We start from the raw sequence: 16917 nt of genomic DNA on the forward strand, positions 1-16917 counted from the left end.
TTTGGGGAGAAAGGACTCTTTTTTTGACACCGCACTCCACAAAGCAAATCCTGCAGGCCCTAGTTTTATCTTATCTTGATTATTGTCCAGTCATATGGTCAAGTGCTGCAAAGAAAGACCTTGTTAAGCTGCAGCTGGCCCAGAACAACGTCTTGCTCTTCATTGTAATCAGAGGGCTAATATTAATACTATGCACGCCAGTCTCTCTTGGTTAAGAGTTGAGGAAAGACGGACTGCGTCACTTGTTTTTTTAAGAAACATTTTGTTTGAAATTCCAAATTTGTTTTCATAGTCGACTCACACACAGCACTGATACGCACACTTATGACACCAGAGGTCTTTTAACAATACCCAGGTCCACAACAAATTAAAGGAAACGTACAGTATGATACAGAGCCATGAATGCATGAAACTACCATCTTTTATATAGCGCAAGTGAACAGCAAACCTTGTTTCAAAAAACCAATAAAGCAACACCAAGGCGCAATGCCTCTCCCCAATGCAACCTACTTGTTTTTTTATTTTATATTTTTACCTTTTATTTAACTAGGAAAGTCAGTTAAGGACAAATTCTTATTTTCAATGACGGCCTAGGAACAGTGTGTAAACTGCCTTGTTCAGGKGCAGAACGACAGATTTGATTTCTTTGTCAGCTTGGGGATTCAATCTTGCAACCTTTCGGTTACTAGTCCAACGCTCTAACCACTAGGCTACCTGCCGCCCCAGTACGGAGTAACTGTTAGATGCACACACACTACATGTTAATGTTTTTAAATTTATATCAATTGTAAAGTCTCGTCTGTAGTCTTTTTCATATATGTCAGACCCCAGTAAGACTAGCTGTCGTCATTGGCGTTGGCTAATGGGATCATAATAAATAAATTGTGGAGGCAATACATTCAAGCAATTTGTGAAAAGTGATAGGTATACTGACTTGGAATAATATAACTCTTGAAACTTCCATTTCCTTCGTGTTTAGGTCATTCTTACCAATCAGATGACTACAAAGGTTTGGAGTGGCCAATCGAAGCTTGTTCCTGCCTTAGGTGAGAAGGATTGTTGTGATGCACTGACTGTAGATGCTACAAACAATAATACCTACCTCCCCTTAAACTGTACATGAAAATTATGTAACAAATGGTTAGGGCCAAGAATTACAGTACATTTTGCAATTCAGCCAGTCATATACTTCTCCCAATTTTTAAACCCAATTCATTTACCATACTGTACCATTAGCTTTCGCCTGTCTGCCAATGGCTCATAAATATTTCTCAGTGTCATGTGTGGCTGTGCTAAGTAACTGTTGTTAAATGTGAGCGTGTTGATGATGCACGGGGTTAGGTCACTGATTGTAGACGTGATTAACATGGCTCTGTGTGGTTGTCTGTGGACTTGTAAATCTGCAGGTGAGAGCTGGGGTCACGCTGCTACACAGAGACTCATCCTACACTGGGAGGGCACACACAGGTACTGTACTAACACCCCTTTACATGGATGGTCTCTTGAAGGAAGCCTACATGCTACCACAATTATTTGTCCCTGCCAGGGTTTCTGTTAGGAAAATGTGGCACTGGACAACGTGACCAGCAAGATTTACATTTACCAAACATTTGAGAAATTACCGGACTTCCATTTGCATTAGGTGCGTAACGCATTAGGGCGTCCACCCACGGTGCTCAAAATCATATGTAGATTATTGTAATTCATCTTAACAGAATATAAATTAGCCTGTAAAGTTATAATATAGAACAACGTTCTTATATCCACATGACCAGTTTTATTGAAAAACAAAACATTGCCCGATGCATATTCATCCCTGCTTTAAATCATAACTGAATATCATTGGGGGAAATATATATTTAGCCTAGAAGAACAAGTTGCCTACACAGTAATGAAACACAACTTCAAAATATAATATTTGTGTAATATAATTTGCGAACGACCTGTCCTATAGGCTATTTGTTTGAACATTTTAATTAATAAATAAAAAAACACAGCTGTTTTCAAATACAGTCTAGGGCTCTCTAATTTAATTTAGCCTTGGCATGAACAAAACACTGCTGTCTACGAAAACCAGGGCCAGCCCGCCCCATTGCCGCTGCGATTCAGCACCACGGCAGTGGAAAGAGGCCACTCTAGGGGGCAACAAAATGAAAAAATTAAATAAAACTAATGTTGGACAATCAAAATCTATATGTAAATTAACAATTCTTTAACGCTGGTTCATTGAGGGAAAGCTTATTTTGCAAGGCTCCTGTGAAACGATGGAAGTACTTGTTTCCAAAGCTCAAATGATATCACACTTTTTACAGTTTTACTGGATTATTGTCATTTGAACTATTGTGGGGTCGTGACTAGTTTTTTATATATAACACACACACTAACAGAAACATCTCAACATCAACTGTTCAGAGGAGACTGCATGAATCTGTATGTCCAACTTTTTTTTCAAGCCTTACGTAAGAGAGGCTGCTCTACTTATTTTTCTCTGAAAGCTCGAAAGCTCAAAAGCCCCCCAAAATACTCTAGAATAACAATGGGAGGCAATGTCACATTCTTCAGATTTGTTTGTTTTTCATAAGTGAAGTTCAGCCTGCTCTGAAAAAATGACTGTTTCGTGTTTGAAGTTTTGGTCCAGAGCTAGTGCATTATCGTAAATGTAGTTTTCATTTTGACATATTGACAGATTCATATCCAAGCATAAACACAGTCCTGCGCACCCCTCCCAAAGTGAAATGCCAGTCTTGGGTGCTGTGGTCCCTTGGTTCCAATGGACACTTTTCAGGCCTGGCTGGCGTAAGTGTGTGTTTGAGTGTGCTACTGCTCAAACACTTACAGTAGTTGGAGGTAAAGTGCATCACTTTGCAGATGGAGCCAGCCTGCCTTTTGYCAAATGGCTTTCTCACTACAATGGCTGCTGCTGCCTATCAGTCAGTGGAGAAAAGCTCAGTGTCTATAAAGCCCAAGGTCTTTTGGTTGCCGGCGGCACAGCTCTTCTTTAGTGTGTCATTGTGCACTGTAGTTTATCCTCACTCTGTTTGAATGGCAGCACACACTTGCTAACCCCTCTCCCTCCCGCTCTCCACTAAATGAGAAATGGACAGGATGACTAACATCATGTTCTATATGAATGGCTGTTTTTATGAGGTGTTGACATGTGTCTTGCCCTTGTGAAAGACTGCAGCTCCTCACCCAGGGTTTGATACTACGCCCAAAACAGCCACATTTGCAACTGTTTGATTTGGCAGTGCGACACATTCTGAATTGGTCGCAAGGGTGCCAGTGAAAAGAATGTGCCTAGTCATTAGGGGAGTGCTGAGTAGTCGGACAAAACAAGTATCATAACGGATATGGGCAATTTTCTGGATACGATTATGATCCATGTATTTTTTTGTAATAATCTGTGATAAAAAATATATATTTTTGGAATCTAGCATGCATCTTTGTCGTGTGAGCTTCTACGTGGTCTAAATAACTGGCTAGTTTGGATTTAACACTGATACAAATGCATCTGTAAAAGGCTAATATCGGCCAATTTTTGAAATATATTTTTTTATATTGGTGAACCAATAAATCGGTCGGGCTCTGAGTAGAAAGTGTACTTGTTTGCCTTTTGGACATTGCTCATCAAGCATCAATGAGGTTGTAATCGGATTATATCCATTTCACAAAATAGATGGCTTCATGAGGAAGGACAATTATGTGGATATATCAGCAACATCTCAAGACATCAGTCAGGAAGTTAAAGCTTGGTTGCAAATGGGTCTTCCAAATGGGCAATGACCACAAGCATACTTCCAAAGTTGTGGCAAAATGGCTTAAGGACAACAAAGTCAAGGTATTGGAGTGGCCATCACAAAGCCCTGACCTCAATCCTATAGAAAATTTGTGGGCATAACTGAAAAAGCGTGTGCGAGCAAGGAGGCCTACAAACCTGACTTAGTTACACCAGCTCTGTCAGGAGGAATGGCCCAAATTTCACCCAACTTATTGTGGAAGGCTACCCGAAATGTTTGACCCAAGTTAAATAATTTAAAGGCAATGCTACCAAATACTAATTGAGTGTATGTTAACTTCTGACCCACTGGGAATGTAATGAAAGAAATAAAAGCTGAAATTAATAATTCTCTACTATTATTCTGACATTTCACATTCTTAAATTAAATATTTTTACTAAGATTAAATGTCAGGAATTGTGAAAAACTGAGTTTAAATGTATTTGGCTAAGGTGTATGTAAACTTCCGACTTCAACTGTACAAACTCTGCCTTCCTGGCGGGCCCAGAGAGCAAATCAAGTGCACTATATTGCTAATAAATGGATTTACAGCTACATGATCCTATTTCACTATTTAGGCTTGCATATCTGTTAACTTTTTTCCTTCATTACCCACCCTAATTCATCAAGTCTGCTAGCTAAACTACAAATGTCAAATGGTTACTTGTTTTACGTTGTAAAAAAATCATACTTTTATATATATATATTTTTTWAAATGCTGCTTAAGAAACTCCATTATGCTCCAACCCTGTAATTATAGTGTAGGGGGTAGGGGAGGGAGGGGGGTGAACGGCCAATGAGTTTCTCTGTGGGTCCTGTTTTTTGTTACACATCCATGGGCTTATCAAGATTAAAAATGATAAATTACATGAGAAACATTGACAACTAACTATTCTCTCTTGGAATTTGAAAGTTCTAAATTGTCCTATCAAACGTTCCAGCTGTCTTGATATCCTAGCAAGAAACCACATTGACATGGCCAACGCTCCAAGAAACACCGGCTCCATAAGAACGAACATGGAATGCAGAACCATTTGTACAAACGGGCTGCTTTTTCATCAGCCCCAAACAAAACTAAAAGGTGTAATCATAATGATACAAACTCCAAATCACCATCTTTGGTAAAGGTGAAGACCAAGAATGCAGAATCACTTTTCTTAAATGTATCCATAATGGAAAGAAATGACCTTCTTTTTTTTTATGTGAATGCTCCAAATTCATATGATCCTATGATTGATTCTCTGAACAGCATATTGTGAGAATTAACTGAATTCCATCAGGTTATTGGGACCAATGTTCCCTAAAAAAATGTCAGCACTGAGCAAATTTGAGGTCTGCTGAGCGCAAACATGAACATTGTGAAAATTCTGTCCAACTTCCAGTGTGCGTTTACTGTAGACACTGAGGCTGTACCCGTTTTAACAGTGGCCATGTAGGCCTACCAGAGTGGCCTACCATCAAAAACGATGGGGAAAATGCATCCTTTAACATGGAAATAGCTGTTCTCATTCAGCCTACAGTAGCAACCAATGTGTTCAATGTAGCCCTACATTACATGAGACTTAAAAAAACAAAAACATGCAGGCCTTAACCTGTTTATCCACTTGTCCTTCAGACAAAGAGGTGACTGAGAATGTTGTGGTGTTGGCAAGGAACCACTTTACAAAATAAAATGCATTATTAGTCCCATACCATTATTACAGAGAATCAGACTGCTTATGTTACCCTCTGTCTATTGGCTACTTAGGCTTGCATAAACTGTCTCAAAATACAACACTGCCCCTTTAAGACAAAAAAAAGCTCTTTACCTGACACGCTTTTCAAAGATGTCTARAAATGTATAAATGTTGTGCTCTTGTAGGATGCAATCACTCCTCCATTGCTGACTACAAATTATCTATACCTGGGCTAATAACTAACTAGCAAAGAATATGAACAAATTGTGCAGACATGGCTACATGTAGCTCTCGCTTTGATCTCAAAACAAGCGCATCTACTCACGGCCGCTCATGCTGTAAACACAGTCCAGATCAAAGTAAATGGCACAGATCCATATATGGCAATGGTCTGTTTGCATATAGGCCTACTGCATCTGATTGTTTATGCTGCACCGGTCTATGTAGAGTACGGGCTGAGTAATGCGTGTCAATACAGTAGAATCCTACTCTGATGCGTTCTGCCTACAACAAAATCTCTTGCATAGTTTGTTTTGCTGCCTTGAAAGTGGCTAACATTGCGTTGATTCGATCACAATTGCCACAGTAAAGGGAAAGGTTGATAGTGTTAACAGGGAAAACTCTAGAACAGTGGTCACCAACCTTTTTTGAGTCAAGATCACTTTGAATCAAAATGCAAGCCAAGATCTACATGATTGGTGACCACTGTTCTAGAGTTTTCCCTCTTAACCCTATCAACGTTTCCCTTTACTGTGGCAATTGTGATCGAATCAACGCAATGTTAGCTACTTTCAATGCAACATAACAAAACGAACTATGCAAGAGATTTTGTTTTAGGCAGAATACATCAGATTAGGATCCGGTGCCCATTTGTTTTGAAAACGCCACCACGTGCTCTACAGAAACCTCTAGCCACACCACTGTCTGGCTGGTGCGCACCTGAATTAAAGGGTAATAACTACACCATTTTCATTTTTCCCAGACCTAAAAAATGGTCCCAAAATGTGGTTTATGCATTGTTGTGGACTTAAAAACAAGAATGGGATGTTCTATTAAAGAAACTACAAAAAATTGAGAAATTAGACCTTCTCCCCGCTTTCTATTTGTCCGTGGTATAGTTTTGATATATTTTATTTTATTCTGCCCCCTCTAGAGGATTTCGCAGAAAATAACACGTGGTGTTTTGAAATCTGCAATAAATACATTTTGCACTTTTTATTTTAAGTCCCTTTTGTTGTTACAGTAAATATATCCAAATCAATGTAAGAACACAAGGGCATGCTAATWAAAAAAAAATAGCTGTTCATTATTAGCCTTGTTCTGTATGGAATGCAGGTGATGAGACACAGGCCATTGTAAATTATTATGAGACACAGACCATTGTAAATTATTATTTTTGTTCTAAACAAAAGTTAGTTTAGTACCCTGTCCTCACCTCTGTTTCCTTCTCCTAGACTTGCATCCCTGTACAAGTCGCCCAGCCAAAGGGAGGCCACAGTACCCTACCAGATCACTGTGAGTACACAACACTGGCTTTCTCCCAACACTCTCAAATGGCTTCCTTTCCCCACCTCCTGTCCATCATGATCAGTGATTGGTGAAAAAATTGGTTAGTCCACTTCCAACCATATTGCTTTTATCTATATTGTCCTTCCAAACCAGTGGTAATGAAGGAAAGGAGTTGGGCCAAATGTATGTTGTTTATGCAATAACTTTGTGTACAAACTATTTTGCACCTGGAAAACTGGAGGCATCGCCTCTGTGAGGGGTCTTTTTGGAATGTTTACAGCCCCTAAAACCATTTTGGATATAGTTTGATTACTGGGGGAAAATACACTAGCTGTGTTCGAAATGCCATATTGAGTATATACTATTAGTTAATTTTAGTATACTGTAAACGAACAGTATCGTTTCAGTTGAGCGTACTAGCACTTCGCCTGTCTACCAGAAGTTGATGCTGTTGCGATGAAACCTCTTGCTAGCTTGTTAACATAACAAATGACTAGCTAGACATTTTACGATTTCGGGTGTGTTCATAAATTCAATCTGGAGTGCTAGAGTGCGCTCTGGGAGTTTGTCAATTCAGAGCGTTTCGCTCTCGGAGCTTTCAGAGAACACACTCATTACTTTATTACATTGCTCTGCATTTTCTTAACATTTGTCATAATTGGTTAAAGCAATAAATTTGTATCCGCTTTCATCGGACTTCGGCAGCCATTTTCTTCAAATTTGAAAATGTTGTGAAGCCACGCCCATTTTCTGAATTGCATTATGGGTCCTAAAAGCACAGAAATAGTGTCCACTGCTTGAATACTTGGTATTTTGGCGAATGTTAGTACGACATCCGTGAACTTTTGGGATACTACTAACTATATTCATACTATGACCAATAAGCATACTATATACTCAATTTACGTCACAAATAGTACAGTTAGTATGAGTATTTGAACACAGCTACTATGTTGATGTATGACTGTGTATAATAAATACTGCAATGCCAACAGCTGTGGTTGAATTGAGCTTTAAGACTCTTAATCAAATCAAAGTTTATTTGTCACATGCGCTGAATACAACAGGTGTAGACCTTACAGTGAAATGCTTACTTACAGGCTCTAACCAATAGTGCAAAAAAGGTATTAGGTGAACAATAGGTAGGTAAAGAAATAAATAAAACAACAGTAAAAAGACAGGCTATATACAGTAGCAAGGTTATAAAAGTAGCGAGGCTACATACAGACACCGGTTAGTCAAAACTAGTACTATGGTGGGAAAAAAGGGGGGGGGAATGGTAACAACCAAATGTAACCATAAGTAGAGGTCCTGGATGGCAGGCAGCTTAGCCCCAGTGATGTACCGGGCCGTACGTACTACCCTCTGTAGTGCCTTGCGATCGGAGACCGAGCAATCGCCGTACCAGGCAGTGATGCAACCAGTCAGGATGCTCTCGATTTTGCAGCTGTAGAACCTTTTGAGGATCTCAGGACCCATGCCAAATCTTTTTAGTTTCCTGATGGGGAATAGGCTTTGTTGTGCCTTCTTCACGACTGTCTTGGTGTGTTTGGACCATTCTAGTTTGTTGATGTGGACACCAAGGAACTTGGAGCTCTCAACCTGCTCCACTACAGCCCCGTCAATGAGAATGGGGGCGTGCTCGGTCCTCGTTTTCCTGTAGTCCACAATCCTCTCCTTAGTCTTGGTTACGTTGAGGGATAGGTTGTTATTCTGGCACCACCCGGCCAGGTCTCTGACTTCCTCCCTATAGGCTGTCTCGTCGTTGTCGGTGATCAGGCCTACCACTGTTGTGTTGTCTGCAAACTTAATGATGGTGTTGGAGTCATGCCTGGCCATGCAGTCGTRGGTGAACAGRGAGTACAGRAGGGGACTGAGCACRCACCCCTGGGGAGCTCCAGTRTTGAGGATCAGCGTGGCAGATGTGTTGCTAYCTACCCTCMCCAMCTGRGGGCGGMCCGTCMGGAAGTCCAGGATCCAGYTGCAGAGGGAGGTGTTTAGTCCCAGGATCCTTAGCTTAGTGATGAGCYTYGAGGGYACTATGGTGTTGAACRCTGAGSTGCAGTCAATGAATAGCATTCTCACATAAGTGTTCCTTTTGTCCAGGTGGGAAAGGGCAGTGTGGAGTGCAATAGAGATTGCATCATCTGTGGATCTGTTTGGGCGGTATGCAAATTGGAGTAGGTCTAGGGTTTCTGGGATAATGGTGTTGATGTGAGCCATTACCAACCTTTCAAAGCACTTCATGGCTACGGACGTGAGTGCTACGGGTCTGTAGTCATTTAGGCAGGTTGCCTTTGTGTTCTTGGGCACAGGGACTATGGTTGTCTGCTTGAAACATGTTGGTATTACAGACTTAAATCAGGAACATGTTGAAAATGTCAGTGAAGACACCTGCCAGTTGGTCAGCACACGTCCTGGTAATCCGTCTGGCCCCGCAGCCTTGTGTATGTTGACCTCTTTAAAGGTCTTACTCACGTCGGCTACGGAGAGCGTGATCACACAGTCGTCCGGAACAGCTGATGCTCTCATTCATGCCTCAGTGTTGCTTGCCTCGAAGCGAGCATAGAAGTGATTTAGCTCGTCTGGTAGGCTCGTGTCACTGGGCAGCTCGCGGCTGTGCTTCCCTTTGTAGTCTGTAATAGTTTGCAAGCCCTGCCACATAAGACGAGTGTCGGAGCCAGTGTAGTATGATTCAATCTTAGCCCTGTATTGACGCTTTGCCTGTTTGATGGTTCGTCGCAGGGCATAGCAGGATTTCTTGTAAGCTTCCGGGTTAGAGTCCCGCACCTTGAAAGCGTCAGCTCTACCCTTTAGCTCAGTGCGAATGTTTTGCCTGTATCCGTGGCTTCTGGTTGGGGTATGTACGTACAGTCACTGTGGGGACGACGTCCTCGATGCACTTATTGATAAAGCCAGTGACGATGTGGTGTACTCCTCAATGCCATCGGAAGAATCCCGGGAACATGTTCCAGTCTGTGATAGCAAAACAGTCCTGTAGGTTAGCATCTGCTTCATCTGACCACTTTTTTATAGACCGAGTCACTGGTGCTTCCTGCTTTAATTTTTGCTTATAAGCAGGAATCAGGAGGATAGAGTTCCATTCACTATTTAATTGCATAGATGACATGCATTTTTATCCCCGCTGGCCCTGTTTCAATACTGGTGCATGATAATAGTCTAAATCAAAACAAATGTCATACGTATATGTAAAGACAAGATTAAATCAAGAATAATCTGATGGGGGATTTATCACTTGTGAATTATTATCATTTGTGAATGATGCCAAGCATAAACAATGCCTCTTTTTTTGCAACTTGTTCGAATCATAGTTGCACACCTCATGTAGCCTTGCCCATAGACCTATATGTTTTAATGTTTGTATCACAAGTAAAGTGGCCAAATAACTCATTCAAATTAAGCACGTTTAATCTGCTTTACAAGGGGTGTAGAGTTTAACTGGCATACATAAGCAGTGAGTGAGTTTCAAGTTTGGGGAAGATAATTTTCACCATGAAAATGCACCTTTATAATAAAAGCATTACATGCATAACTGCATTTGCGGTCACTTTTGATGATGGTGTTTTCCACTATTGGAACATTTGCGTTTTATAGCCTACTAACGTGTGCATTGCTGCGCTTGTAGTATGAAGAAATAGCCTAATGGTTTATCAATATTTTAAGCTAAATGTTCTGATCTGTTGCGTCAGCCACAATGCATAACGTTTTTTTTATGCTAGAGGTTGTATTAATTTGGGATCTATTGTATCCCACAACTGTCCCAGAATGTTTTGGATTATTTATTTATTGCACAGAATAGAATAGGTCAACTTTTGTACTATGGGGGATAGTAGATTGACACAGGTTAGTGCTTTTTCTGTTCGTTAGGCCTACTCATCTTGTTGACAGACAAAGTAAATGTGGGTAGTTATTCCAATATCTTCAATATGCACCTCGGAATTGGATAAGGACGCTCGCAGTTGTGCGATCACGTGACTGAGAGCCATGTGAGTGAAAGGCGCTTCGGATTGCGCAGCACACTCTTTTTATGGTGCATTACAGCCACAAAGGGGATGCCGCTGTGAAATTCGAAACATTATCAAATGCTTGTCAAATTGTGAATGAGAGACTTGATGTCTGTACAGCCTGTGCAAAATACAAAGCAGAGCTCATGCCTTTCAAGCAACGTTTTTAAAATCATCATTAGTCTCATCATGCAGCCTTACAATGTATTAAAAATCAAAACATACAGCCTAACGTTTGTAGACATACATTAATTACTCTAAATTAAGCATATAGGATTACCTATTTATTTGTTAACCGCTCAACACAGAATAGCCGCGTGTGCGCAATCCCTCATCATTTTGGAGAAAATATTTGTATTTTATTCAGCTTTGATCAATTGGATTCTTCATACTATAATATAAAATAGTTCCACGGAATTATAAGAAAATCTTGTCTGCTAAATGTACTAGTGTAGCCCACAGCCATTTGGCATAGCCACATCAGGACCTAACATAAGGACAACTCAGAGTATGCAATTATTTCCTTCTGAAATAGACTACATTTTCTTCATATCATTCTTCTTTAGACCTGTGTAAAATAAATAAATAATGGATTTTAAAATGGCATGTAGAAGAAGACGGATGCTAAATATGTTTGTTAATTAATGGTCGATTACCGTGAGACCGACAGTTATTTGCTTGACAATCACTGCCACAGCCCTACTTCGAGTCAATTAAAATTATATTCACATTCTGTATCGGCAGGACAGTTGAAAAGTTGCACCTTCTGGCTAAGGATTTTAATGCAGGGAAACAGATCTGTTTCACCTAATTTCTACCAACATGTCTCCAGTGCAACTAGAGGTGAGAAACTCTAGATCACTTCTACTCTGCACAAAGAAATCTGACCATAACTCCATCTTAATTCGTGCATACAAGCAATAACTCAAACAGGAATACCAGTTATGCGCTCAATAAGGAAGTGGTCTGATGAAGCGGATGCTAAGCTACAGGACTGTTTCGCTAGCACAGATTGGAATTTGTTCCGGGATTCATCTGATGGCATTGAAGAGTTTACCACAAGTCACCCCTTCAGTAAGTATGTATGAGCACTATGGGGACAACGTTGTCCCCGTAGTGCTCATACATACCCTAACCAAAAGCGATGGGTTACAGGCAACATCCGCACTGAGCTAAAGGCTAGAGCTGCTGCTCTCAAGAAGCGGGAAACAAATCCAGACGCTTATAAGAAATCCCTCTACGCCCTCCGATGACCCATCAAACAGGCAAAGTGTCAATACAGGACTAAGATCGAATCCTACTACACCAGCTCTGACACTCGTCGGATGTGGCAGGGCTTACAAACCATCACGAATTACAAAGGGAAACCCAGCTGCGGGCTGCCCAGTGATGCAAGCCGACCAGACGAGTTAAATGTCTTCTATGCTTGCTTCTAGGCAAGAAACACAACCATGCATGAGAGCACCAGCTGTTCCGGACAACTGTGTGATCACGCTCTTTGTAGTCTGTAAATCCTTTAAACAGGTTAACATTCACAAGGCCGCAGGGCCAGACAGATTATCGGGACGCATTCTCGGAGCATGCGCTGACCAGCTGGCACGTGTCTTCACTGACATTTTCAACCTCTCCCTGACCCAGTCTGTAATACCCATATGTTTCAAGCAGACCTCCATAGTCCCTGTGCCTAAGAACACCAAGGAAACCTGTCTTAAATTACTATCGCCCTGTAGCACTCGCATCTGTAGCCATGAAATGCTTTGAAAGGCTGGCCATGGCTCACATCAACACCGTCATCCCAGATACCCTGGACCCACTCCAATTAGCATACCATCCCAACAGATCCACAAATGATGCAATCTCTATTGCACTCCACACTGCCCTTTCCCACCTGGACAAAAGGAACACCTACGTGAGAATGCTGTTCATTGACTAAAGCTCAGCGTTCAACACCATAGTGCCCTCCAAGCTCATCACTAAACTAAGGACCCTGGGATTAATCACCTCCCTCTGCAATTGGATACTGGGCTTTGACGGGTCTCTCCCAGGTGGGGGTAGGCAAAAACCCATCTACCATGCTAACCCTCAACACGGGGGCCACTCAGGGGTGCGTGCTTAACCCCCCTCCTGTACTCCCTGTTCACCCACGACTACGTGGCCCCACATGACTCCAACACTATCATTAAGTTTGCCGACTACGCGACGGTGGTAGGCCTGATCACCGACAACAGGGAGGAGGTCAGAGGCCTGACAGTGTGGTGCCAGGACAACAACCTCTCCCTCAACGTCAGCAAGACAAAAGAGCATTCCCCCATCAACGGCACTGTAGTGTTTGGACCTATCATGGTCCAAACACACCAGATCCTCAAAGCTCTACAGCTGCACCATTTGAGAGCATCTTGACTGGCTGCATCTCCGCTTGGTATGGCAACTGCTCGGAATCCGACCGCAAGGTGCTACAGAGGGTAGTGCGTACAGCCCAGTACATCACTGGGGCGAAGCTCCCTGTCATCTAGGACCATCTAGGACCAGTCACTCCGACTACCTCGTACCCCAGTACACTGACTCTGTACAGGAAACTCCTTGTATGTAGCTTTTATATAGCCTCATTATAGTTTTGTGTTAATCTTTTCTTATCTATTTGCTAATATTCTAACTGCATTGTTGGGAAAGGGCAATGCAGTTAGAATTGGGAAAGCACTTCATGGTGAAGTCTTGTTGTATTTGGCAAATGTGACAAATAAAATTTCATAATCTAAACCTACTTTGTGGCTAGCACTACAAATGGCCATAATACACACAGAAAATACTGAGCTGTGGAAGAAAAAGCTCAGACCTGCAGAGCAATGGAAGGTATTGCACCCCATAGTGAAACATGTACCAGCCACTTAGAGCAATATTAAAGTTTCATAACATATCTGACTTTTCTTATGGTTATGTACTTTTAAAAACCTAATTTCTACATGTCAGTCATATTGCACTTTGAAATATGTTATTACTTTAAATGATTTTATATTATAATTTTTGTTCTGTTAACTGATTATACAACCCCGCTGAGGGAATAAATCGTTATGCTTTATATTTGGCCAATTCCTCACTCCCAGGGTCAAGGCTTTCGAGACGCGCCCCCCTCAGACCAACCAAAGGCGTCAGATGACCCCTCTGTGAGACAATCGGGAAGCTTGAGCAAGCGTCCCCGGATGGAAGAGGACCAATCTACAAGAACATAGGGAAACTAGTGGTTTTAGACCATGAATGTGAAATTTTGTTTTGTTAGAACGGTATTATACTTAGGAGAACAAAAACCCAATATACTCTTGTCTGCACAGTTTGTTGCTGAATATTTTGCTCAACACAATGTACAGTATTTACACTGAGTTGAAATACAATATTTGCCTCTGTCAATAGCTGCCCTGTAATTACTGCATGTTATACTATCATGTACAGGTCACTGCAAAAATAAAGGAAACAAACACCAACATAGTATCTTAATAGGGCGTTGGGCCACCACAAGCCGCCAGACCAGCTTCAACACGCCTTGGCATAAATTCTACCAATGATTGTATATATTGTAGGAATGGACAAAGCCATTAATCACGTGACACCATTAATTCCTATGTGAAGACACAAAAGCGCATTGAGGACAAAGGAAGTCGGTTAAGATGGCATTGCATGGAGGCATAACATGCTCAGTTTGAGCTGCTCCAGGAAGTGCCGTTGCAGGCTAGCTCAATGCTGCCCCCTCTCATTGAGTAAAGGCTTCCTATCCGTATGCTAAGGTTCGGCTGGCGCCGAGGCGAACTTGGCTAGGTGAACTGAACGAGTGTACTCGCAGACCTTCGCATGAAAAGACCTTCGCTTGAAAAATGAGAAAGCGACAATGGTGCTGTTTTTCCGTATTGAAACGCCATGGCCAGTGTACACTTCCTCGAAATAGTCAGAATTAAGATCTTAGTCGTGCAATTTTACATCTTACGAGGAGGTTTGGTGCAGTATTTCTCAAGTGAAAAAATTTGCATGAAAACGAGTCAATTGTTGAATGACAATAAGCACTTCATTGAAGAATCCCTACTGTTGACCAATCAATGGCGAAGGGGTGTCGCCTTTGGCTTCTGAACTTTGGCTTGCCTCAAATTATTTTTGTGTGTATGAACAGCCGAAATAAACTTTGCCGAAGGCTAAAATGAACAAAAACGTCATTGTCATAATACATTATATATGCAAAAGTATGTAGACATCAGTGGATTGTGCTTTTTCAGTCACACCCGTTGTTGACGGATATCAAATCAAGCACACAGCCATGCAATCGCCATAGACAAACATTGGCAGTATAATGGCCTTACTGAAGAGCTCAGTAACTTGCTGCCCCGGTCAACTGTAAGTACTGTTATTGTGCAGTGGAAACGTGCAGTGGATGGCACAGCTGCGACGTGGTAGGCCACACAGAACGGGACTGAAGCATGAAGTGTGTGGTGCGTAAAAATCGTCTGTCCTCGGTTGCAACACTCACTACAGAGTTCCAAACTGCCTCTGGAAGCCATGTCAACGCAATAACTGTTCGTCGGGCGCTTCATGAAATGGGTTTCCATGGCCGAGGAGCCACACACAATCCTAAGATCACCATGCGCAATGCCAAGTGTCGGCTGGAGTGGTGTAAAGCTCACCGCCATTGGACTCTGGGGCAGTGGAAACGTGTTCTCTGGAGTGATGAATAATGCTTCACCATCTGGCATGGGGCTGGGCGATATGACCTAAAAATCATCTTGATGTATTTTATACGTGTGTGTGTGTGTGTTTTTAGAACACCTACTCATTCAAGGGTTTTTATTTTTACTATTTTCTACATTGTAGAATAATAGTGAAGACATCAACACTAATGAAATACTACATGATTCCATGTGTCATCCAAAAAAAAGTGTTAAACAAATCTAAATATGTTTTAAATTTGAGATTCATCAAAGTAGCCACTCTTTGCCTTTATGACAGCTTTGCACACTGTTGGCATTCTCTCAACCAGCTTCATGAGGTAGGCACCTGGAATGTATTTCAATTAACAGGTGTGCCTTGTTAAAAGTTAATTTGTGGAATTTCTTTCCATCTTAAAGTGTTTGAGCCAATCAGTTGTGTTGTGACAAWGTAGGGGTGGTACACAAAAGATAGCCCTATTTGGTMAAATACCAAGTCCATATTATGGCAATAACAGCTCAAATAAACAAAGAGAAACGACTGTCCATCATTACTTTACTTTAAAACATGAAGGTCAGTCAATATGGAATATTTCCATCAAGCGCAATTTCCATTTCCATTTCCATTTCCGTCTCTCATGAGGACCGCCGYAGGAAAGGAAGACCCAGAGTTACCTCTGCTGCAGAGGATAAGTTCATTAGAGTTACCAGCCTCAGAAATTGCAGCCCAAATAAATTCTTCACAGAGTTCAAGTAACAGACACATCTCAACATCAACTGTTCAGAAGAGACTGTGTGAATCAGGCCTTCATGGTCGAATTGCTGCAAAGAAACCACTACTAAAGTACACCAATAAGAAGAAGAGGCTTGCTTGGGCCAAGAAACACGAGCAATGGACATTAGACCGGTGGAAATGTGTCCTTTGGTCTGGAGTCCAACCGCCGTGTCTTTGTGAGACGCGGTGTGGGTGAACAGATGATCTCTGCATGTGTATTTCCCACCGTAAAGCATGGATGAGGAGGTGTGATGGTGTGGGGATGCTTTGCTGGTGACACTGATTTTATTTATAATTCAAGGCACACAACCAGCATGGCTACCACAGCATTCTGCAGCGATACGCCATCCCATCTGGTTTGGGCTTAGTGGGACTATCATTTGTTTTCAACAGGACAATGACYCAACACACCTCCATGCTGTGTAAGGGCTATTTGACCAAGATGAAGAGTGATGGAGTGCTGCATCAGATGAC

At 41.7% G+C, this 16917-nt stretch overlaps 1 protein-coding gene across 3 annotated transcripts in view; it reads left to right on the plus strand.

The window, feature by feature from the left end:
* The window catches only part of rad51c (RAD51 paralog C), a 19526-nt gene extending 5064 nt beyond the window's left edge, over window positions 1-14462 (plus strand). For all 3 annotated transcript variants that reach the window (XM_023968217.1, XM_070434419.1, XM_023968216.2), the window contains 4 exons: window positions 980-1046; window positions 1407-1467; window positions 6907-6967; window positions 14088-14462. In XM_023968217.1, coding sequence (XP_023823985.1) covers window positions 980-1046; window positions 1407-1467; window positions 6907-6967; window positions 14088-14213 — 315 coding nt within the window. In that variant the 3' untranslated portion in view covers window positions 14214-14462. The remainder of the gene's footprint in view (window positions 1-979; window positions 1047-1406; window positions 1468-6906; window positions 6968-14087) is intronic.
* The last annotated feature ends 2455 nt before the right edge of the window (window positions 14463-16917 follow it).

This window comes from Salvelinus sp. IW2-2015, linkage group LG23, assembly GCF_002910315.2.
Source record: "Salvelinus sp. IW2-2015 linkage group LG23, ASM291031v2, whole genome shotgun sequence".
NCBI lineage: Eukaryota > Metazoa > Chordata > Actinopteri > Salmoniformes > Salmonidae > Salvelinus > Salvelinus sp. IW2-2015.